Raw genomic sequence first — 24,410 nt, 5'->3', positions numbered from 1 at the left:
AGAGGGGCGCCTGGGTGGCTCAGTCGGTTAAGCGTCCAACTTCAGCTCAGGTCACAATCTTACGGTCCATGAGTTCGAGCCCCGCGTCAGGCTCTGGGCTGATGGCTCAGAGCCTGGAGCCTGCTTCCAATTCTGTGTCTCCCTCTCTCTCTGCCCCTCCCCCGTTCATGCTCTGTCTCTCTCTGTCTCGAAAATAAATAAACGTTAAAAAAAATTAAAAAAAAAAAAGGAATGATGCTTATTACCACTTATTACTACAAGAACTTATAATAGTTTGAACATATGTCTATCTAAAGAACACTGCCAAAGAGACTGCAAAATAGGTACAACCTATTACCGTAAGCTTGGAGCTCCTAGGCATTGGATGTCCTCAAGAGTCAGCAAAGCCATCCAGTATGTTGTCTAATTAGATACTAAACATTCTCTATAGAAGATCTTCACTATCACAAAAGATCTTTTTTTTTTTTTTAAGTTTATTTATTTTGAGAGAAACAGAGATAAATCAAGTGTGGGGAGGGGCAGAGAGAGAGAATCCCAAGCAGGCTCCATGCTGCCAGTGCAGAGCCCGGCACATAGGGCCTGAACTCAAAAACCCACAAGATCATGACCTGATCCTAAACCAAAAGTCAGATGCTTAACTGACTAAGCCATCCGGGCACCCTCCCAACAAAAGAGATTTTAAAACATGAAATTAAAAGGAAGAAGTCTGAGGGCCACTGTAGTTTTCACAGGTAAACAGTGTCACCTAGAAGAGCAATTAGGGTCAGACTCATTCTTAACTCTTAAAAATCAGAACTAAAAATAATGGGGATATGCCTAGGGTACGCAGTACAATTTGGGAAGGCAAAGTCTGACTTCTTACAAAAGATTTTCTATTAGAGTTGCATAAACTACAATGCACTGCTTTCTGAAGTAATGTGTTTCTTATCACTGGAAATGTTCAAACACAAAGTAGATCCAGAAATAATGTGGCAGAGATTACAGCATCGAGGAGACATACGAGGTAGTCACAAAGGTCCTTTCCAACTGAAAGAGTCTATGACTTCTGAAACTGAACTAGCAGGGTGTATATGACTTACCTCTTCTGTCATTCCAGCACGGATTAGAGTGAAAAGATATTTGAGTAATCTGACTTCATCTTCTCTATCCAGATCATCAAGGGGCATTTTCTGTCTAATGGGAGCATCAGGGTCCTATCGAACAAACAAACAAACAAATAAATAAATAACAATAAATTCTTTGTACCCACATACATTTTAAACATCCCCAAGAGATGATTAAACTCTCGAGTTTATATACTGAAATAAGTTTATTTACAATTTAGTTAAGTAACAAAGGGAGTGAAGTATCACACAAGCATTCCAGAGAGCCATAGAACTGTCTGATGCCCATTCAAAAAAGACTGTTGGCCCACCAAGGTACATACTTCGGTCAGACAAGGCAGAAACAATGCCAGCCAAACCAGGCAACTCTTAAAAATGCTACAACATGAGCTGTAGCCTGTTGTAGCAACTGTACCTCCAAGTTAATCCTAAACAGAATTAGGTCTAGATGGAGAATGAGCATAGAGGAAACACTGAAGGAAGAGTAATACATTCTATGACTTGAAAGTGCTTCTCACATGAGAGGAGAGCCATAGTGGGATTAAGGCCATATAAAACACACTGATGTCCAATAAAATAATTTTTCAAGAACAGATTTCTAATAAATAAATCTACCTAGAACAGTTTATTCCCACCTATTATTTTTCATGGATAAAGAAATGTGCCTTTAAACATTTGGGATAACATATTGTCCTCACTTTTGCAGCAAATATCACAAGTGGTCTTCATGATGAATTTTAAATGAAAAACTATTTTAGTTTTTGAAAACGTTTATTTATTTTGAGAAAGAGAGCACGCGTATGCACGAACAGGGGAGGGGCAAAGAGAGAGGGAGAGAATCCCAAGCAGGCACCTTGCTGTCAGCACAGAGCCTGACGCAGGGCTCAACCCCACGAACTGTGAGATCATGACCTGAGCTAAAACCAAGAGTCGGATGCTTAACCAGCTGAGCGAGCCAGGTGCCCCTAACTGAAAAACTATTTTAATGTGACTCTTATTTTAAATGCTACTCTTATGTATGGTAATATATCAATTCAGAAAATAAAGTACATTATAGGTGAAATGGCTACTTTCACAAGTATTTTGTGGACCGATACAATCATTCAGTTTTGGAACATGGTCTCTTTCTGGCAAAAAGGAAATCACCACTTTCCACATGTTAAAAGTAAATGATTTTTAGTTGTTTGCTACAGGGTGATTTAGCTATGATTTATTTCAAGTTCTTCCAGTAGCTTCCAAACAATTTTCATCAAAACCACTTTTGCTCCCAAAGAATTCTATCAATTTTTTCATCTGTTACTTACTTCTCCTACTTTTCATTATAAACATTTAGTGCACATGTTTCCACCTGTCACAAAGCTCTCTTTCTTTATTTCTACAAGAATTAGACTCCTGTTCTTTTCAAATCTATTGTTATTCCTATTACTCATATCCTAGAATGGCCTTTCTAACCTCAAGCTTATGCAAAGCTCCCCTCTCCTCCCCCACCGCGCCCCCCCCACCACTTTTTATATGTAAGAGGCTTCATGAGTCATCACTTTAAAGTTGAAGAGTCAAACCTTACTGTAAGACCAAAATTAATTTGTTTTTAAAGCTGGCAAATCACTTTCTCTACCTTCTTTTACAATTTATAATTCATAGGCAATAGGTTCAAATGTTCAAATACATTCCATCAAATTCAAAGGCAACCAAGTAGTTAGTGGTAAACAGTATATACAAATCTTTGGGAAACCAAAACAAGGATCCCTATGAAGAAAATTCTCAGCCTTTAAAAAACAAACACACACACACACACAAAATAAATAAAAAAATAAAAATAAAAATAAAAATAAAAACAAACACAAAACCTTGAAGACAACTTTCATTTCAAAGAAACTTACCAATTCAGTGACAAGGGGACGGACACTTCCTATATAAGAAGGCAGCTGCCGCTGCTTCAGGGTATGCAGAGTATTTTCCCTGCAAGAAAAAATATGACATTTTTAAAAGGAGTAACTTTAATATGTTTATTTAAGGAAATAAAATCAAGTCAAAGTAGAAAAAGAGAGTACAAACTCAGAAAATCAGGCAAAAATGCTAAATATAAAGAGGCATTTTAGGGGCACCTGGGTGGCTCAGTCGGATAAGCGACCGACTACGGCTCAGGTCACGATCTTGAGGTTCGTGGGTTCAAGCCCCATGTCAGGCTCTGTGCTGACAGCTCAGACCCTGGAGCCTGCTTCGGATGCTGTGTCTCCCTCTCTCTCTCTCTGCCCCTCCCCCACTCATGCTCGCTTGCTCGCTCTCTCTCAAAATAAATAAATATTTAAAAAAAAATTTTTTAAGAGGCATTTTAGCTCAGATGACTAACGATGCTAAACATGTTTTCATGTCTTTATTGGCCACTCATCTGTCTGCTTTTGTGAGCTTATCTGTTCAAATCTTTCTCCCCCACCCTTTTTTCTTTTACTACATTGTATTTTTATTATTGAGTTGTTGTTCTCTTATCAGCTACAAGTCTTACACTTTTCTTCTAGTCTGTGGCTCGTCCTCTCTCATTTCTTAATGATGTCTTTAATGAGTAGTTTTTCATTTTTATGAAATCGAATCAATCTTTCCCAATTATTGCTTCCTATGATCTTTCTTACTCTTGCCTATCCACAAGTCACAAAGATATCCTAGGTTTTCCTCTAAAAGCTCTGTGGTTTTAGCTTTTATGATCCATCTTGAAATAAATATTGGGTATGGTGTGAGGGAGGTGTTTTTTTGCATGATATCTCATTTTTCTGCAAGGTTTGTTGAAAAGACATTCATTCCCTCATTGGATTGCTTAGATGCCTTTATTGAACACTAACTGACCATCTAAGTGTGGGTCCGTTTTACAGTTCTATTCTGTTCCACTGACCAGTAAGAAAAGACTAACTCATAAAAAATGTGCGAAGACATTTACCTTAACTTTTTCAATTTTAAATGAAAATTTCTTTCTCCCAGAAAAATCACAACTACTCAAGATTTAATTTTTGACAACCACTGAATAGCACTAATTTCCTAGTTAAGCACAGAAAAGATATAATAATTGACTTGCAGACTTTGTACAGGCATAATGTTACTGAATTCAAATGCAATCTGAACAGTTTCTTCAAGTCTTAATATAAACTGTCCCTTTAACTTAGGGATGCTTTTTGGTTTCAAGGTCCTAAAATAATTTAGAAGTATTAAAGGATGTAGTGACCAAAGTTTTTCAAAAAAGCACAAGTAGCTAGAAACATAACAGAAGTATCTTCTTGATAATCAAATTACATTTAAAATAAGGTCCCACAGCCTTACCCTAGCCTGCCTATAAAAGTCCCATATGAGTTGACTCCCTTCAATCTCATTTCCTACCATACTTTCCTTTGCTGTGTTCAGACTGGCCTCCTTGCATAAATAGTTTGTTTTCAGGATCTTTGCAGTTTCTGTTCCTGTCTGGAACAACCTGTCTCCCAAATTTTTGCATGTTTTGCCTCCTCTCACTCATTACCTGTTACTTCCTTAGAAGAGGCCTGTTCTGATTACCTCTTCTATTTAAAGTTGTACCCACTGTCATCTTCTATCCATCAACTCTCTTTTTTTCAAAGCTCTAATTGCCCAACAGGCTAAATATTTATTTGTGGTCTAACTCCCTTAAATAATGTCAACACCATAAAGGCAGGGTTTTTGTCTGCTTTGCTGACAGACTGAATTTAAATATTTGCTGAAAGATAAACAAACAAAACCAACACTGAGTGACTTCAAGAATAAGTGTTTAGTAACTTACCAATAAACTGATTTTGCATAAAACTCAATGTTATCAGAAAAATCTCCAATTTCATCTTTGGCAATGCTCTCTAGCCAATCCACCACCAGCTAGGAAAGGAAAAAAAAAAAAAAAAGACCATTAACTATAAAATCTGTTACTGTTTTACTTGAAATGGTACTTCCATCCTTAATTCAAAATGTTTCTGATTAAAAAATACCAACTAACAATTTTTCCAACCACTATTTTTGCTTTTTTAAGATACATAAATATAGCAAAAGAATGAAATGTTCTATAGGAATAATACAGTTCTTAAAAAGCTATTCCTGGAAATGCTAGGGCTATTCATTTGAAAACTGAAGAACAAGGTTCTTAACTCCTTTTAACTGTAAGCAAAAACATCAAAAAGAAAAACCGTTTTTTTAAGTTTTAAATTTAAAAAGGTTTCAGTTCTTTGTGTGTCATTTACCTTTTCTCCATGCTTCATAAAAAAATATTTTAAAATTCTAATCTTACCTGACTTTGTCGGACAAGTGGATCTCTCTGAAATAATGTTTCCACCACCACTTTCTCACTGGCATTAAGAGCCTATTAAAAAAATTATTTAAAGAAAGAAAAAAAAAGATGTTCTAAGAATATTATTTTAATAGAAAGGAAAAGGTGAACCTGACATGTATTCAATTACCCATAAACATTTAACCACACAGCAGATCTGTACATTCATGTGTGAAAATTTTTCTTAAGCAAATTTCAAACTGCTAGATCAATCTGCAGCTGTTCTTGATACTTTCATTCTTTAGCTATTCGTGGAATTTTAAAACTCTACTTCCTCAGAGATGTTTAGGGAAAACAAAACACAGAACAAAATGAAACAAGCAAAAAAAATCATAGTAAAGGGCAGGATGCAATCATGTGACATTATCAGAAAGTGAACATTTAAAAACTTCTAAACTCTTGGGTGGGGGTGGGCTAAATGGGTGCTGGCCATTAAGGACAAAACTGTGTGGATACATAAGTGATGAATCACTCAATTCTACTCCTGAAAACAATTATTACACCATATGTTAACTAAGGAGAATTTAAATAAAAATTTGAAAAAAATAATAAAAACTTGAAACTCTTTCATTCTACATACCAGAAGTTGATAGGTAATAAAATTTTACAATCCAAGGGCTTTCCTTAACAAGACACAAGATAATGAATGATCAAGGAAAACTTCACAGATGTGATCATATAAAAATGGGAATGTCTACTTGACAAAGACCCCTTAAACAAAACTGAACAAGTAAAAGGAGGACTATCTTTAACATATACAAGAGAAAACAATAATTGGAAAATGAGCAAAGTGTATGATTACAGAATTCATGTAAGAATATTAAGGCTTGGGGCGCCTGGGTGGCGCAGTCGGTTGAGCGTCCGACTTCAGCCAGGTCACGATCTCGCGGTCTGTGAGTTCAAGCCCCGCATCAGGCTCTGGGCTGATGGCTCAGAGCCTGGAGCCTGTTTCCGATTCTGTGTCTCCCTCTCTCTCTGCCCCTCCCCCGTTCATGCTCTGTCTCTCTCTGTCCCCCAAAAAATAAATAAACATTGAAAAAAAAAAAAGAATATTAAGGCTTAAGAATGAAGAATACTAGGGATGCCTGGGTGGCTCAGTCGGTGAAGCGTCCGACTTCAGCTCAGGTCTAGATCTTATGGTTCCTGGGTTTGAGCCCCGTGTCGGGCTCTGTGCTGACAGTTCAGAGCCTGGAGCCTGCTTCAGATTCTGTGTCTCCCTCTCTCTCTGACCCTCCCCTGTTAGCACTCAGTCTCTCAAAAATAAATAAACGTTAAAAAAAAAAAATGTTTTTTTAAAAATGAAGAACACTCCACCTTGCTAATAATCGATAACATACACATTAAAGTGACACACCTAATCTCCAATTGGCAACATCAAATGAGTTAGAGGAAGCATTTTCACCCATTGTTAGTACACTGCATTAGGAAGGCAAGATGACAGTCTATCAAATTTTGACCCAATTTCACTTCCAGAAATGTAGGAAATATTGAAATACATAGATAAATACAATTTAGAATGTTCACTGCCTTACTGATTGCTACAGCAGAAATAGTGGAAACAACCTAAGTATGTCTATCAGAATGTCTGAAAAAATTTCAGTTCTGGCATATTATGAAAAAATAAGGTAAACCTACATAAACTGACAGAAAAAACAAATATTGGTGATTAAAAAATAAACTCCTAGTATAATGTATAAATGAAATCATACTATATGTTAAAAAAATAAAACAAACCCATGGGGTGCCTGTGTGGCTCAGTCAGATAAGCCTCTGACTCTTGATTTTGAGCCCCAAACTGGAACTCTGTGCTGACAGCATGCTTGAGATACTCTCTCCCCACTGTCACACACATACTCTCTCCCTCTCGTGTGCACACACTCTCTCAAAATAAGTAAACATTAAAACACACACACACACACACACACACACACACACACACACAACCGTGTGTATATATACATATAAAGATGCACAGAAAAGTGTCTGGTCGCAAACTGTTAGAACAGTAAGGGATAAAAGAGGACTTTTACCTTTTACCCTATAATATAAATTAATATTTGATTATTTTATGAGATTGTATCTTTTACTTGTAAAAATTTTTAAATGAAGAAACTCAAGATGGAGGGTCAGGATTTTAATAAATCCTATTATTAAAAACCATTTTAAGTTTTAAACATTTATAAAGGAAAAAAATTAATCTTAAACTTACACTAAGTACAAACATATTTTCATCTTCTAATGCAGACTGTATTCTGTCTCTGAGGAAAAATAACAAAATGAAAAAGGCTTAAATTGCATAAATATATGAAATCACCTTTTAAACTATATATATACACAAACCTACATTCTCTCCAGCATAAACAAGTTGAGCTTCCAATAAACGTAATCATTCTTTTGAAACAAAGATACAAGTAGTAAGTACCTTCTGGATCGGATATTGACATCTGAGCAAATCTGATATTTACTAAAAACAGACACTGCAAAGTCTTTCCTGGCTACCCGCTAAGGCACACACTGAACTTTCTAATATAATTGTTTTCACATGGCAAAAATTATACAATCTAATTTTCTTTCGGGATTTTCTCATCACAGTGAGAAAGCAGCAGAATGAGAGGCAAAACCACTGAGCATCTGAGAGAAGGAATATTTGGTTAACTTCTTTCAAACTGCCACTTTATATAAAGTCTATTTTTCAGTTCCTTTTCTTTAAAATTTTTTACTGCTAATTTATTTTTGAGAGAGAGAGAGAGATAATGAGCAGGGGAGGGGCAGAGAGGGAGGGAGACACAGAATCCAAAGCAGAGTTCTTTTTCTTGTCTATCCTAAGTACTGCAGTATTTTCAGTACTTTCTGATCTTATTTTTGGGAGCTACCAGCTTTTTGATCTAATATTCCCCTCTTCCCTCCTAACTCACTCCTGATAATCATCTAATGATGAGACATTAGAAACAGTAAGTACCAAAGATAGTAGAACCTATTTCCACACATCCTACTCTAACTTTTAAATTAATTTGCCTATTTGGGGGCCTGGGTGGCTCAGGTCATGATCTCACAGTTCTTAGGACTGAGCCCCATGTCAGGCTCTGTGCTGACAGCGTGGAGCCTACTTGGGATTCATTCATTCATTCTCTCTCTCTCTCTCTCTCCCCCACCCCCCCCCCGTAAAATAAATAAACATTAAAAAGACAAACCATGTTTAAATTAATTTGCCTATTGGTTACCTTGTGTTTATTTCACTTATGAGGCCTACACAACTTTACCTATACAGAGAAGACAGCAGCCTCCATGTGACCATCTCCTGTTGAAGAAGCCAGAGCATACTGGCTGTTTTTGAGAACTTCTGAAGTCCAGGTGTTGCTCGGCTCACTATTTTACTCAGTATATTCACCTAACGTAAAGACACAGATGTAAAGAGGTTTTCTATCATTCTGAGCCATAACTGCGTATTCTTCAAGTGCACAGCTCTAAAACTAAACATACACACACACACACACACACACACACATTTAGAGTATGAATTTTTCCTATCTATTGCCTTTTTTAAATTGAATGGAAATATAACATTCCCACTCGAAATGATCTTAATTTGAAGTAAGGTGTGTTTATGTGAGTATATATGTAAAAGTTTAATATACTCCAAATTTCAGATTAAACAAGAACAGCCATGGATACATTTTTTCTTCTTTTATAAGCTAAATCTAACCTATTCCTGACAAATCTAACCTATATCTAACCAGAAGATAAACCAAATCTAACCTATTCCTGACAAAATGATAACATGGACTAACAGCATAGCAATGAAAATTGAAAATAAAGTTATCTTCAATCTATGCCTGAAAAATTTATACCATATATCAAATCAAGAAAAATATTTTAAGATTGGTACTAAAACACTGTCATTGCTAACCACAACTTAACCAAAGTCCCCTCCTTGTTCTAAAACCAGAGTTCTTAACCTTTTTCAGGTTGAGGCATTATGTGAAAATCTAACGAACAGCATGGATGTTCTCCCCAGAAACACACACAAAATTATTTATCAGAAGGTTTAAGAATCTAGGGTAAAGGAAACCTTTCTCAAAGGTTTTGAACAGTACCTCTTAATCTTCTGAAGTGAAATTCAGACACAGAATGGCTCTCATTCAGAACATGAAGAATCATTACCACCACAACACCTTTTCCCTCTCTTTAAAAAGTATTCATAAAATAATGTTACTTTTGTCTTAAGGCCAGTGTTTAATAAAAGTGTTATCAGTACTTCTCATTATTTTCTATTGCAACCCTAACTCTAGTAATTCACTAAGTGACTGTTACTACTTCAGTTATTTAATGAAGTTACTGCTTTTATAATGGAACAATTCAGAGATTGATTATTGAAACAATATTAAACGATTAAAAAATGTTGGCTATTATATTGTAATCATTCTTGAATATAATAAAGTCCATTTATTTATTTGCTTATTTTTTTAGTAATCTCTACACCCAACATGAGGCTTGAACTCATGACCCTAAGGATCAAGAGTCACATGCTTTTCCAACTGAGCCAGCCAAATGCTCTTCCTCTTCCTTCTTCCTTTTTAAAAAAACAGACTTAATGTTTTAGAGCAGATTTAGGTTTACAGCAAAACTGAGTGGAAAGTACAGAGTTCCCATCGCTTTCTGCCTATCAGGATCCAGCACCAGAGTGGAACATTTGTTACAACCATGAACCTACACTGACATGTCATTATCATCCAAAGTCCATAGTTTACATAAGGGTTCATTCTTGGTGTTGTATATTCTACAGGTTTTCACATAAATGACATGTATCCACCACCATTATCTCATAGAGTTTCACTCCCCTAAACATCTACCAGGTTCTACTTTTCATCCTTATACTCCCCCACCCTCTGGGAACCACTGATCTTTTCACTCTCTCCAAAGTTTTGCCTTTTCCAGAATATTGTTTAGTTGGATTCATGTAATACGTAGCCTTTTTGAATTGGTTTCTTTAGCTTACTGATATGCACTTAGGGTTCATCCTTGTCTTTTCATGGCTTGATGGCTCATTTCTTTTTAGCATTAAACAATATTCCATTGTCTAGATACACACAGTTGGCTTATCCATTCGCTTACTAAAAGACAACCTGGTTGCTTCTGAATTTAGGCGATGACAAATAAAGCTGCTATAAACATTTATATGTAGGTTTTTGTGTGGGCCTAAGTTTTTAACTCGTTTTGGTAAATACCACAGTATGAATGTTGTGGAATCATATGATAAGACAATGTTCAGGTTTCTAAGAAACTGAGAAAGTGCCTTGCAAAGTGACTCTACCGTTTTGCATTCCCACCAGCAACGAATGAGAGTGACTGCTGCTCCACATCCTTGCCAGCATGTGGTATTGATAGGTGTTGGGGACCTCTGCCATTCTACCAGGCGTATGACATCTCATGATTTTAATGTGCAATTCCACGATGACATATGATGTTGAACACCTTTTCACATGCTTTTTTGCCATCTGTAGATTTTCTCTGGTGAGGTGTCTGTTAATGTGTTTTGTCCGTTTTTTTAATTGGATGTTCATTTTCTAATTATTGGGTTTAAAGAGTTCTTTGTATATTCTAGATTCTCCTTTTTTTTTAAGTAGCAGAATCCTTCGGTTTCCCAAAGAAATCTCATATGGACCTTCAATAAGCAAAAAGCAGAGCTGCCCTGGCTAACCTCCCAACCATGCTACCCCTGCCACTACGCCCTTAAGACATCTCCCCCCTTAAATACAGTATGGAAATTCACAGGTTGATGCTGTTCAAAAAACTAAGAGTACTGAAGTGTGACCAACAACGGAGTGAAAGTAACTTACCTGACTACTACAGATGTTTTCATATTCTTCTACAAGGTCAAAAACCGTATTTGAAGAGTGCTTCAAGTAAGACTGCAGGAAATCAGAAAACATACTCATGGATGCTAGAACACATTAAAAAGAAAAGGAACAAGAAAGTTAAGTGACATACTCCTAGGTAATTATGTTTCTATGAAAACTTAAAAACACAGCTACGTATCTCTTTTTTTTCTGCTGTATTTTCTAAAAAATTACAACAGTGGTGGGGTGCCTGCGTGGCTCAGTCAGTTAAGTGTCTGACTCTTGATCTTGGCTCAGGTCATGCTCTCACAGTTCATGAGTTGGAGCCCTACATCAGGCTCCGTGCTGGGGGTGTGGAGTCTGCTTGGAATTCTGTCTCTCCCTCTCTCTCCCCGTCCTTCCCCCACCCCCCCAACAAAATAAATTAAACTTAAAAAAAATTGTAACTGTGGTAAGATAAACATAACAAAATTTACCATCTTAACCATTTTTAAGTGTACAGGTTAGTGGCATTAAGTACATTCACAATGCTGGGCTACCATCACCATCATCCATCCACAGAATTCTTTTCATCTTGCAAAACTACAACTCAGGATAGCCAAAGCGATCCTAAGAAAGAACAAAGCTGGAGGTACTATACTTCCTGATTTCAAACTATACTACAAAGCTTGAGTAATTAAAACAGTATGAGAGGCACCTGGGGTGGCTCAGCTTGTTAAGTGTCCAACCCTTGATTAGGGCTCAGGTCATGATCTCACAGTTCTTGAGATCAAGCAGCACAGAGCCTGCTTAAGATTCTCTCTCTCCCTCCCTCTTCCCCGCCCCCTCCCCCACTCTCATGTGCACATGCTCTCTCTCAAAATAAATAAAGTTAAAAAAAAAAAAACAGTATGATAAGGCATAAAAACAGACACATAGATCAAGGAACAGAATAGGGTCCAGAAACAAACTCCCACATGTATAGTCAACTAATATTTGACAGGAGAGCCAAGAATACTCACTGGGGAAAGAACAGCCTTTTCAATAAATGGTGCTAGAAAAACTGATGATCACATATGGAAAAATGAAATTGGACCCCCTAGATTACACCACTCATAAAAGTTAACTTGTGGGGTACCTGGGTGGCTCAGTCGGTTAAGCATATGACTTTGGTTCAGGTCATAATCTCACGGTTTGTGGGTTTAAACTCCCGTGTCGGACTCTGTGCTGACAGCTCAGAGCCTGGAGCCTGCTTTGGATTCTGTGTCTCCCTCTCTCTCTGCCTCTCCCCAACTTGTGCTCCGCTTCTCTCAAAAATAAATAAACATTAAAAAAATTTTTTTAAAGGGGCGACTGAGTGGCTCAGTTGGTTAAGCATCCGACTTTGGCTCAGGTCATGATCTCACAGTTCATGGGTTCAAGCCTCACATCGGGCTCTGTGCTGACATCTCAGAGCCTGGAGCCTGCTTCAAATCCTGTGTATCCCTCTCTCTCTGCCCCTCCCCAGCTCACGTACTCTGTCTCTCAAAAATGAATAAATGTTAAAAAAAAATTAACTTGAAATGGAACGGAGACTTAAACTTAAGACCTGAAACCATAAAACTCCTAGAAAAAGATATAGGCAAAGAGCTCCTTGACATTGGTCTTGGTAACAACTTTTTGGATATGACACCAAAAGCACAAGAAACAAAAGCAAAAGTCAAAAAGTCTGACTCAAACTCAAGAACTGTGAGATCATGACCTGAGTTGAAGTCAAACGCTTAACCCACTGAGCCACCCAGGCACCCCACGTTATAGTTCTTTCTACATTCTAGATATTACCCTTTTATCAGACATAGGATTTGCCAATACATTCTCCCATTCTGTGGGCTGCCTTTTCACTCTACTTACTGTATCTTTTGATGCATGAAAATTTTAGATTTTGATGTAGTTCAATGTATTTTTTTCTCTTGTTACCTACAAGTCTTTTAAGAGCACACGGACGTGTTGGCTATTAATCTGTCAACAATTACTACAAAAATATAAGCCACATTTTAAAATATCTGATTTGTATTTTAAACATATAACAAAGTAGCTGAGAAAGTTGTAACAGATACTAAGATGATATATTCTACTCAGGGAAAACATACACACTCCACTACAGTACTGTATCATATTGAAGGTCTCATCCAGTATTCATACTAAAAATGAACTTTTTTTCTTTCTATTTTATCTATTTAGTAAAAAGGATATCTAAATCACTCAAAATCTGAGTACTTATTACTGGCAGATACTATAAGGAAGCAGTGGTTACCACAGTGTTAAGAGAAGGGCTGTATAATCAAACTGCTTAGTTTCAAATCCTGGTGCCATCACTTTCCAGCCAGGTGAGCTTATTATGCAAGCTACCCATTCTGAGCAGCAGTTCCCTTCCCCCTCTAACGGTAATAGCGACTGTAACTCTTCAATGGACCCCTACAGAAGATAATGTTCACCCAGGGGTAAGCACATGGACTCTGGCACGTTAGCTGACGATGATGATAAAATGAAGGTCCCATGTGGTAATGAATACATACAGGCACATGAAAAGCAAACTTTTCTTTCCAAAGGGGAATGGTAATAACCAACCTGAAACTAGAAAGGTCTTCATACTATTTGAAAAAAAGACAGCATTAGCATCCAGGTGAAAACAAGTCAATAGTAGATGAAAACTAGACCTAGAGAAAAAGAGATGCCCTTTCAACAGGAATACGAAAAGAATGAAGATCTGAGACTTATCTAATAACCTAACAAGGTATTTGAACTGAAAAACGAAGTGGCAAGATGCCGCTCCCACTGAGAACGAAGGTGAGATTCTCAACCTTCCAGAGCTACTACATCAAATGGTCAGCCATAACCATAACTAATCAGCTTAATGAAAAATATTTTATAATGACACTCAGGAATAGGAGATAGTTTCCTGGGTCTTAGTAAAGCCAACAGGCTACATTGTTAAAGAGTTAACGCCATTTTACCAGCTTCGCCAGGATCATCCTCACGTAACATAACGGCACTGAGAGTTACATCCTCTGTTACACTGTGGGACTCTGTACTTGTGAGGAGTCCTGAACGCTGTGATGTGAATGCAGCAGCCCAATTACTGTCATCCAGATTAGTTACCTATAAAAAAAAAAGGAAGATACAGAAAAGTAATGAGCTATTGCCATTGAGTACAAAAAAAGACACTAATGGCTATTTTGTTAAGGAAATCACAGCTTTTATACTGTTTTCTTCTCTGTACCACTCCATATCTTTTTTTAAAAGGCAATAAATACTGCATTTTGTAACATTTAAGCTGATATTAACATGTAAAATAAGGCGGTCACACTGCTTTAAGTTCACATCAGTTTTTCACTATTGGGAAAACGTACAGGACAAATGATCCAGTTTTTTCAACATATAAACGCTAACAAAAAGGGTGATGGAAGAACTTACATATTAAAAGATGAGCCACATCAAGCAAATGCAGTGTGTTTACCTTATTGGAATCCTGATTTAAACAAACCGACTTAAGAAAACATGACACAACTGAGGAAATTTTAAACAAACCAACTTAAAATTTGACACAGCCGAGGAAATGTGAACACTTAGTAAAATATATACAATAATGAAAACATATATACACACAAAATGGATATTTAAGATGATAAACAAATTACTCTGTGTGTAAGTATGTGCGTGTGTGGAATGTTAGATGTGTTAATGGCATCGTGTTAAAGAAAGAATTGTCTTATGTCTCAGAGATATGCACAAAAATATTTATGGGTAAAATGGCATGAAATCTGGGAGGTATAAAGTAACAAAGGGGAAACACTTGTGGATGTAGATGAAATAGGATCAGCCATATATTAATAACTGGGCAAAGAGCACATGAGGGCTTATTCTATTTCCGGACATGTCTGAAGTGTGTGCAAACACATTTAAAAAAAAATTTTTTTTATGTTTATTTATTTCTGAGACAGAGAGAGACAGAGCATGAAGGGGGGGGAGGGGCAGAGAGAGAGGGAGACACAGCTCTCTGCTGAGCTGTCAGCAGAGCCTGACGTGGGGCTCGAACTCACAAACCGTGAGATCATGACCCGAGCCGAAGTCAGTCGCACAACCGACTGAGCCACCCAGGCGCCCCCACATTTTTTTAAATTCACCTTTATTTAAAATCACCTTTATTTAAGATCTTCTGAAAGCCAGAGAAAGCTATCTGAAGGTTTAAAAATTTGTCTTTATTAAAATCCAGGCACAAGCAACAATAAAACTGTTTATTTAAACCCAAACATTTTATAATAATGCCCATATTATTAATAATTTACTGTCCTGGGCTTTAAGAGACTAGAAATCTTACTATTAATCTTGCAGTTCTGAAGCAATAAATAATAAGTCATCTTCTTTTGTTTAACCCCAGATGCAGTCAATTCACTCCTGTTTTAAGCAAAATATGATAAATGCTGCTAACATAACCAGATTCAAAAGCAACGTAAAATTATTCAATGACTATATCATTGTTAGACATTAACATTCTAAAAATCCGTAAGAAAATAAGAAGTATTTAACAAATCAATTTATCCTTTTAAGGAGAGGTTTAACAAGCTAAACCATTCTTCAGAAAACACCTAATCTAGACAATTTCAAATGTGTGCAAAAATCCCTGTGACTTTTCTGGGGCGCCTGGGTGGCTCAGTCAGTTAAGTGTTTGACTTGATTTCAGCTCAGGTCATGATCTGCAGTTTGTGAGATGGAGCCCATGTCGGGCTCTGCACTCACAAGTGTGGAGCCTGCTTGGGATTCTTTCTCTGCCCCTCCTCTGCTTCCTCTCTCAATGTAAATACACTTAAAAAAAAAAAAAATCGCTGTGCCCTTTTAATAAGCACAGAGCTAAACACAGAACTGTTTTTATTTTGTTTTTAGCACTAAATTTTCCATCATCCTCTACTACTCCAACAGAACTCTTCTGTTTCCTTATCTTATTAGATTGAATCCTTTCTTTTTTATAGGGTATTTTGAACACCTAGGTCAAGTCATTCTGTATGTTTATATGACATTTCTTCTGTTTTCAATACTGTACCACACAGTGATTTCTAAAGAGTGTCTCATCTACTTTTTCCAACATTTTCTCTTTTCTTTCCTTTAATACATTGTCTCTCTTCCTTATGATACTCTTCATCCATTTCTCTTGGCTTCTTAGTCTTCTATGCTTCAAAACAGGGCTCATCAGCAACCAATCAAGTATTTCTTCAGAGGAGCAGACTGTCAGATTAACACATTCTATCCGCACCTAAATGTTGCTGGTATTACAGTTTCCAACTATGACAGGAGACGCTTAAGGTTTTCAGTTTTCTGAAAGCCTAACCAAAAAACAATTTCAATCTACGTAACCTAGTTAACTCTTTTGAGGACTAGGACTTCAAACCTCACTAAAGGCTTTTAAGCTCAATATCTTATTTATATGAAAAGGGGGAAATTTTTACCCCATTTTTCCACATACCATAGACAGATTTCCCAAGAACCCTGAAGACTGTGTAAGCCGGGGAGACCTCCCTCCTGTTCCAAGAATGCAGGAAACATCTGGATGCCTCAGTAAGCTTCGGCTGGGTGGAGTAACTACAAACAAGAGGTTAGAAAAAGAATCCAAAGTGCATGAACATTGATCATGAAAACAAAACAATCAAACCACCAATAAATAATTTTGTTTCTAATTATTTAGATTCTAACCAAGTAAATCCTTTAAATATTAACATTTCCATGATATGAAGATTTAACTTATTTTTGTAAATTTGATCTTTTGGTACTAGTGAGCCCAGCAGGAAAATCTTTTACTGCAAACAGAGATGCTTTCATTATAACATAACTAAGTAGTAAAAAAAGAAAGACACTAATGAGTCCATGGATTATTCATATTCCAATTTTACAAATACTGAAGAGGTAGTTTAGTGTAAAGGGCACAGGCTTTGAAGTAAACAGATCATTGTCTGAATTTTGGTTCCATCACTTACATATATGCTTAGCCATGCTATCCTCATTGAATAACTTCTCCACGTCTCGATTTCAGTTTTGGTAAAATAGAGATAGAATACCTACATCACAGTTATTGTGTATTTATGTAAAGTATAGTGCCTCACACATGGTAAGGGTTCAACAAATAGTAATGCAATCATTATTATTTGCTCTTAACTATTGATATTGTAACCAAAGATTATCACGTGTACTTAAGCTTTAACATATAGCTATTACTATTATTAAATATTATATTAATGTTATTAAATATTATGTATATTTAACATATACAAATATATATGACAAATACTTGTTATATACTTATATATAAATATATATTATATATTGTACATGATATTTATATATATAACAAATACTTGTTATATATTTGTACATATTAATATATATTACTATATTATTAAATGCTTTAAAAGCAAAAATTCTTATGAGGCACCTGGGTGGCTCAGTCAGTTGAGCATCACACTTCAGCTCAGGTCATGATCTCACAGTTCATGAGTTAGAGCCCCGCATCAGGCTTGCTGCTGTCAGCAGAGCCCAATTTGGATCCTTTATCTCCCTTTCTTTCTGCCCTTCCCCGGCTCACACTGTCTCTTGAAAATAAATAAAACAGTAAAAAAAAAAAAAAAAAAAAAAAAATCTTACAAGGTGGTCGAAACGAACTGGGAGTTCGAGGGATAACCTGGTTTCTTGGTGTAGTATTAGCAAAAATTTCATCTTGGGATGGCCGAACTATAGGAAGAGTTAAGAAAAGTTTTCCATACAAAAAAGACACCATTAAAGTTAGAATCAACCATATTTACCCTATATAAACTATTTGAATACACTTTTCAACAAGATTTTGATGGCTACCACTTTTTCTATGCAAAGAGTAAATCACTCCCTCTACCGCTTAATTTCTCAGATATCAGTCTTATATTACTACACACTGAACTAAGAGTACTTAGATTTCAAATAAAAAAAGGATATCTCATCTCAGCAGAAGCTAGCTACAACAGGATAGCAAGAACGTCCTTATTTTCAGGGTAACACAAATTTTAACAACTTCCCTGTCATTTTATTATAATACTGAATGTCTAATATCTCTCATAAAAAGAAAATTCTATAACTCTGATTCCAAGCATGCTGTAATTTGAATAATGATGCTTACAACGTAAAGGATACTTAAAACTCTTTTTTGAGCACTCTGTTTCCGTGCAGTCCGAGTCACTTCTGCCTCTCGGATCACAGGAGATGACATCTCTCCATAGCCGCTCCTAAAACAGTATAATTAAGTTCATGTGAGTGAAATGATAATGTACCATTTGCAAAGAACTCTATCATGACTGGAGCAAAAGACCCTGGGTCAGTCAAAGCATACATCATCCCAGTAGCCAAGTCTTTGACCTTTTGGTTAACAGCGCTCTTTGATTCCAAACCCTGCTTATCCCTCAAAGTCCACTTCTCAAATTTTTCCTGCATAGGCATCTTTGAGTTTCTAGCACTCACTATGTTATTCTCACCTATGGAATGATTTCAACACTTGGCATCTATATCATAACACTGTTTTACTTAATTGCTTCATGAAGGCAGGTCTTTCCTTGGTTGAATTGAGGAATTCCCTGAAATTGCAGGAACCATCTCTTAAAAGAATATTCCGCAGTTCCCAAAATTCTTCAAACCATGGGTACTACGAAAAATAAAATCTGTTGTTGGGACTGGTGAGATGGGAAGCTAATTAAAAAAGAATTCTAATAAATTGGAGAAATGACTCTTCAAGTTATTTCTCCCCAGAGTACACTAATGGCATCTCCTGTCTCAGTACTATTGCAGTTGCCCTGATCTCCCATTGTTCTCAGCTCAAGGTCTAGAAAATAAATCGTGTGAATTAAAAGACCTATATTTTGAGGGGCGCCCGGGTGGCTCAGTCGATTAAACATCTGACTTCGGCTCAGGTCACGGTCTCATCTCATCGTTCGTGAGTTTGAGCCCCGTGTCCAGCTCTGCGCTGACAGCTCAGAGCTAGAAGCCTGCTTCAGATTCTGTGTCTCCCTCTCTCTCTGACCCTCCCCCACTCATGCTCTGTCTCTCTCTCTCTAACAAAAGAATAAACATTAAAAACAAAAAAAAGACCTGTATTTTGAGACAAGAATCTAACATGCTTTTTCCTCCACTCAAAGTCTTAAGATAGCTCTGAAGCCTATAGAATCAAGTCCAAATTTCCTTTATTTTTACAATCTAACCCCCGACTTACCAGTTCAGTCTTATATTCAACCACAAACATCCTCATAAAAACATACATTGCATGTGACCATTCAGCTACACAATGCCTTCCTTTTCATATTCTTGCACCCTGTAGATGTTTCTTCTACAGAAGCCTACATTTGCCCCTCTCATCCACCTGGTGAACACTCACTCATCAAAGAGCCTCCTGGAGTCTGGAGACACATATATCAGGTGGGCAACTTGGTTCTTCTACTTATTAGCTTCCTAACTGTCACCAAGTTCTTAAACTCTTTTAGCCCCAGTGTAATCTATGAAAAGAGGATCAGAGTACCTATCCTCATAGGATTGTAGGAAGACTAAATTAGCTAATACAACATATATGGTAATAACAAAGCATTTCAGGCACTCAATGTTAGCTATTATTCAGGCCAACTAGAGAGTTACCTCCTTTGAGAAGTCTTCCTGATAGATCCCGTGGCAGAGAGACTTTTATCGCATCCTCATTTTCTCTTCCCACAGAAAAGTTAAGACACATCATTTTGCACTGCTCCATTGTCTCCTCCACTACAACTAATTCCCAGAGGCCAAGAACAGGAAAAACTCACCTGTATAGCAGGAGGCTAGCATAATGCCAGGGTCATAGAAAGACTTTAATTCTGTAACTACCTGATGCTGGAACTTGTATCAGAAAGTCTGGGCTGAGATCCCAGTTCCGTCACTGTCTGGCTTTGTGATCTCGGTCAAGTCAGTCGGCATGTCAAAAGCCAGACCACCTCCTATTCCGCCCACCCCAGCAATGAAAAACGTTGCCCCAAAACGCAGAACAGGTGGCACAGCTGCCGCGAAAACGCAAGGGATGATCACTGTCCGTATTCATTCCCGACCCAAGCTGCCTTTCTTCCATCATCTGCAGAGACTCCCAGCCCGGGGAAGGAGTCCTAGGGTTAGCACCCGGGCCTTCCTGGCTTCCTGTGGGAGTCGGGCTTCGACTATTTAGTTCCGCCCTACAAGCAGGAAGGGCAAGTGTCCTAGCTTAACCATTACCACCTCAACTGACCTGTCCATGGCCACAGCCTTCTCCACCGAGAAGCTCGCCAAATCGACTCCAGCTTAACCACCGCGTTTCAGCCTTCCCGCTCTCCGGAAGCAAACCCTTCGACCCGGAAGCAAGTCCTAGCTAAGCTGTTTTAGAAAAAAAGGGGAGGGAGGAAGAAACACCTTTCCCCTTGAGCGCACGCGCGACGACTTCCGCCTTACTGCCGCAGGTCCGGTCTGCGCAGGCGCGAAGGCTGTGCTTCAGTGTGATGGCGTCTGACGGGACCGGGCTGAGCCGAGCAGGGCTGAGGGGGCGGGGCAGGGGCGGGGTCGGTGGGCTTAGCGGTGTGGCGACGCTGCCGCTTTGCCTGACTGGCATTTGTGGGCGTGGTCCAGGCGCCAGGTTATCCTAGAGGGAAACTTGGCTTGTATTGATAGTCTAGAGAAATGTGCGGTCATTTCCTGGTATTGTCAGGAGGCCGGGACTGAGAAGGAACCTGGACCCTGAATTCATACATGCAGGCTCTCCCCTCCACCTCCGGGGTCCCTGCCAGTCTCACTCAACTCATCTTGTTTGAATTGTAGCGTAAACCCCCTACACTTCTTGATATTGTTTAACGTAATGGCTCTTTGTTTTTCTTTAACTTGGTATTTTTCCCTATTAAGGAGAAAAAGATCACTTGCCTTAGAAACCATAAAGAGTGGGGTGCCTGGGTGGCTCAGTCGGTTAAGCATTGGACTTTGGCTCAGGGCATGATCTCCTGGGTTGTAAGTTTGAGCCGGTTTCGGATCCTCTGACTCCCTCTCTCTCTCTGCCCCTCCCCTGCTGGCTCAGTCTCCTTCTCTGGCTCTCTCTCTCAAAAATAAACATTAAAAGGGGCACCTGGGTGGCTCAGTGGGCTAAGCATCCGACTTCCGCCCAGGTCATGATCCCGAGCTTCGTGGGTTCAGGCCCCTCGTGGGGCTGTATGCTGACAGTTCGGAGCCTGGAGCCTGCTTCAGATTCTGTTTCTTCCTCTCTCTCAAACCCTCCCCTGCTTGCACTCTGTCTCTCTAGCTCCCCAAAATAAATAAATATTTAAAAAATAAGTACATAAAATAAACATTAAAAGAAAAAGCATAAAGAGTGATATGTAAGTGATGTATCACTAAATTCCACTCCTGAAACTAATATTACGCTATATGTTAACTAACTGGAATTTAATAACTTGATACAAACAAAGCATAAAGGGTGATAGAATTGCCCTCTATTTCAAAGTGCCTGGATAGGCAAAAAGTAGTATATTCCTGCGCTGAAGGAATCAAAGCTTTGCCTTACCCATTTACATTCTGCTGCAATCCTGGGTAATGTACTGGGAAGGCCTCTTCGTACTGGATTCCCATTAAGACTGATGTGGAAGTGTTGGAGTTCAGAGCCCATGGCCAAGAAAGAATTCTTGAGATGTCTTCAGTGCAAAAAGGTGGTTTTATTAAAACCTTGGGAACGGACCTGTGGGCAGAAAAGGCTGCCCTAGGGTTGTGATGGGTGACTAATTATATACCTTCAAATTATGAGGGGGTTAGGAATAGCGTAAGTCTCTAAGGATTTTTGGAAGCAAGGTTCCCAGGACCTGGATGGGGCTAGCTATCGTTAGGAAAAGTTCATTTATTACTGTTTAGTCAAAACTCAGTCATGAGACCCTTCAGATGTATATCAGTGGGCCATAAGCTTGGAGGATGATTGCTAACATAATGGGGGGCGGGTAGAAATAAAGGAAGTTTGGAAAGGAATTTTTATATGTTAAAGTAGACTTAAAGGATCTTGAGGTCAGGATAATGTTAAGCTAAGATTGCCTTTTGCTCTCAGCAAAGTGTCATCATCAAGCTCCTAGAGGGAGGTCACTCTGCCTGTTTCAAGGACTTGTCAACGGGCTGTAGACAGTAAGGAAATTTAATTTTTCACTTGCCTTTGTTTCCCACATCATGACCACATGACATTTTGAGAAAAGAAAAAAAGTGACCTTGGATTCCATCTAGGCACAAACCCTCCACGCATATTCCCCCTCATCTGTAAAATGGAAATACCACCTTTATCACCGTTGTCGCAAAGATTAATGACAAGATGCCAAATGTACACCTTCACATGGTAGTCATTGAGTCTCCTCTTTCAATTACCTACTTAATGAGTCCCCACCCTGGTGCTCTCTCATTCATCCTGTCTCCTAATTTTCCTGTGCAAAAAGTGCACTTGTTCTCTTATCCAAGGTGCAATCTGGTTCTTGTTCTCTTATTGAAGGTGAAATCTGGTTCTAATGATTTTGTGGTGCTGGAGCAAAGTTATTCACAGCGTGAGCCAGTGGTTCAGGTTCTTGCCACGCGTCCCCTGGCAACTGAATTCCAATGTGTTCTATTCATATAATGTACTTGAAGTGATTGACCATAAGGCACACAATAAAAAGGAAGAGCAGTTTGGGGTGAAGGGTTAGCCCAATATTCAGTTCATGTGCAAAGAGAAAACACTTGTTGAAAAGCATAGGGGGGGTCACTTTTGATGCATTTAATTAGTAGGCATGAACATTTAATTAGTAAGCATGAACATCATACTACCCCCAAAATATTTGCAAATGTATTCGTTTGATTACCTACCTTAAAACTATTTGGAATAAAATCTTTTGTATGGTGCCTGGTGTATATATTCTGGCTTTATGTTTGGATTTCAATGAAAAAAGTTCATTACAGCTAACTTCAGCAAAGGAGAATTTACCAGAAGCCTATCAGGAACTCACAGAATTGTTAAGAAGCTGAAAAAAGGCTTGGGAACAGTTGCACAGGAGCTAGAACCCAGAAAACAACTACCGCCAAAGCACTCAGAGCCAAACTGTCTCTGATCTGGAGCACTCTTTGCTGTCTCTTACCCTCAGCAGCTGAGGAAGAAAATCATTACTTGTTTACCCCCTCCCTAGCTTTCTATTTTGAAAACTTTCAAACCTCCATGAAAGCTGTAAAACAGTACTCTAGGTGTCAATATATTCTCTACCTGCAACAGCCAATTGCTAACATTTCCCCACAATTGCTTGCTCTTTGGGTTTTTTTGCCTGAACTATTTGAAAGTTAGTCGTAGACATCTTGACACTTCACCCCTAAATACGTCAGAATGGCATCTCCTAAATCAAGAACAAGACATTCTCTTAACCAATACGTTAAACAGAACATTTGGCATTGGCAGAATACCATAATTAACATAGTCAATTTCTTCAATTGTCTCAAATGCCTTTTTTTTAATGTTTATTTATTTATTTGGAGGGGGGAGAGGAGAGGGAGAGGGAGAGAGAGAGAGAGAGAGCGAGAGAGAGAGAGAGAGAGAGAGAGAATCCCAAGCAGGCTCCACATTGTCAGTGCAGAGCCCCACTCAGGGCTGGAACTCACAAACTGTGAGATCATGACCTGAGCCAAAATCAGGAGCTGGATGCGTAACTGACTAAGCCACCCAGGCGCCGCTCGATAATGCCTTTTATAACAGTTCTCCTCCAGTACAGGATCCAACAGAGGATTATGCATTTAGTTGTCTTGTCTCTTCATTCTACTTTCATTTAGAGTAGTCCTCCAGACTTTCAGACTAGTTTTTGCAGAATATTTCTCAATTTGGATTTGTCCAATTGCTTTCTCATGAAAACATGAGCACTTAAAAAAACAAAACAAAACAAAAAACACCAGGTGCCTGCATGACTCAGTTGGTTGAATGTGTGACTTTTGATTTCTGCTCAGGTCACGATCTCACCGTTTGCGGGTTCAAGCCCCGCATTGGGCTCCGTGCTGACAGTGTGGAGGCTGCTTGGGATTCTCTCCCTCTCTCTGCCCCTCTCCTGCTTGCTCTCTCTCTCTCTCAAAACAAACAAATAAATAAATTTATAAAAAAATAAAAACAAACAGTTGGAAGAT

At 38.3% G+C, this 24,410-nt stretch overlaps 1 protein-coding gene across 2 annotated transcripts in view; it reads right to left on the bottom strand.

The window, feature by feature from the left end:
- The window catches only part of NUP107 (nucleoporin 107), a 43,359-nt gene extending 22,684 nt beyond the window's left edge, over nt 1–20,675 (bottom strand). Inside the window, exons 1-12 of one of the 2 annotated variants that reach the window (XM_015062454.3) lie at nt 20,515–20,675; nt 18,417–18,508; nt 17,898–17,984; nt 16,726–16,841; nt 14,222–14,366; nt 11,250–11,353; nt 8,673–8,800; nt 7,622–7,670; nt 5,374–5,445; nt 4,879–4,967; nt 2,984–3,062; nt 1,080–1,193 (exon numbers count right to left, since the gene is read on the bottom strand). In XM_015062454.3, the coding sequence (XP_014917940.2) occupies nt 1,080–1,193; nt 2,984–3,062; nt 4,879–4,967; nt 5,374–5,445; nt 7,622–7,670; nt 8,673–8,800; nt 11,250–11,353; nt 14,222–14,366; nt 16,726–16,841; nt 17,898–17,984; nt 18,417–18,508; nt 20,515–20,522 (1,083 nt within the window). In that variant the 5' untranslated portion in view covers nt 20,523–20,675. Of the gene's footprint in view, nt 1–1,079; nt 1,194–2,983; nt 3,063–4,878; nt 4,968–5,373; nt 5,446–7,621; nt 7,671–8,672; nt 8,801–11,249; nt 11,354–14,221; nt 14,367–16,725; nt 16,866–17,893; nt 17,985–18,416; nt 18,509–20,514 lie in introns of those variants that run through there. The other variant, XM_027071293.2, reaches the window with a different exon arrangement.
- Between the last annotated feature and the right edge of the window lie 3,735 nt (nt 20,676–24,410).

The sequence above is a fragment of the Acinonyx jubatus genome, chromosome B4 (assembly GCF_027475565.1).
Source record: "Acinonyx jubatus isolate Ajub_Pintada_27869175 chromosome B4, VMU_Ajub_asm_v1.0, whole genome shotgun sequence".
NCBI classification, from domain to species: Eukaryota; Metazoa; Chordata; class Mammalia; order Carnivora; family Felidae; genus Acinonyx; species Acinonyx jubatus.
Note: the sequence above shows the minus strand (reverse complement) of the source record. Positions and strands in the feature narration are given on the sequence as shown.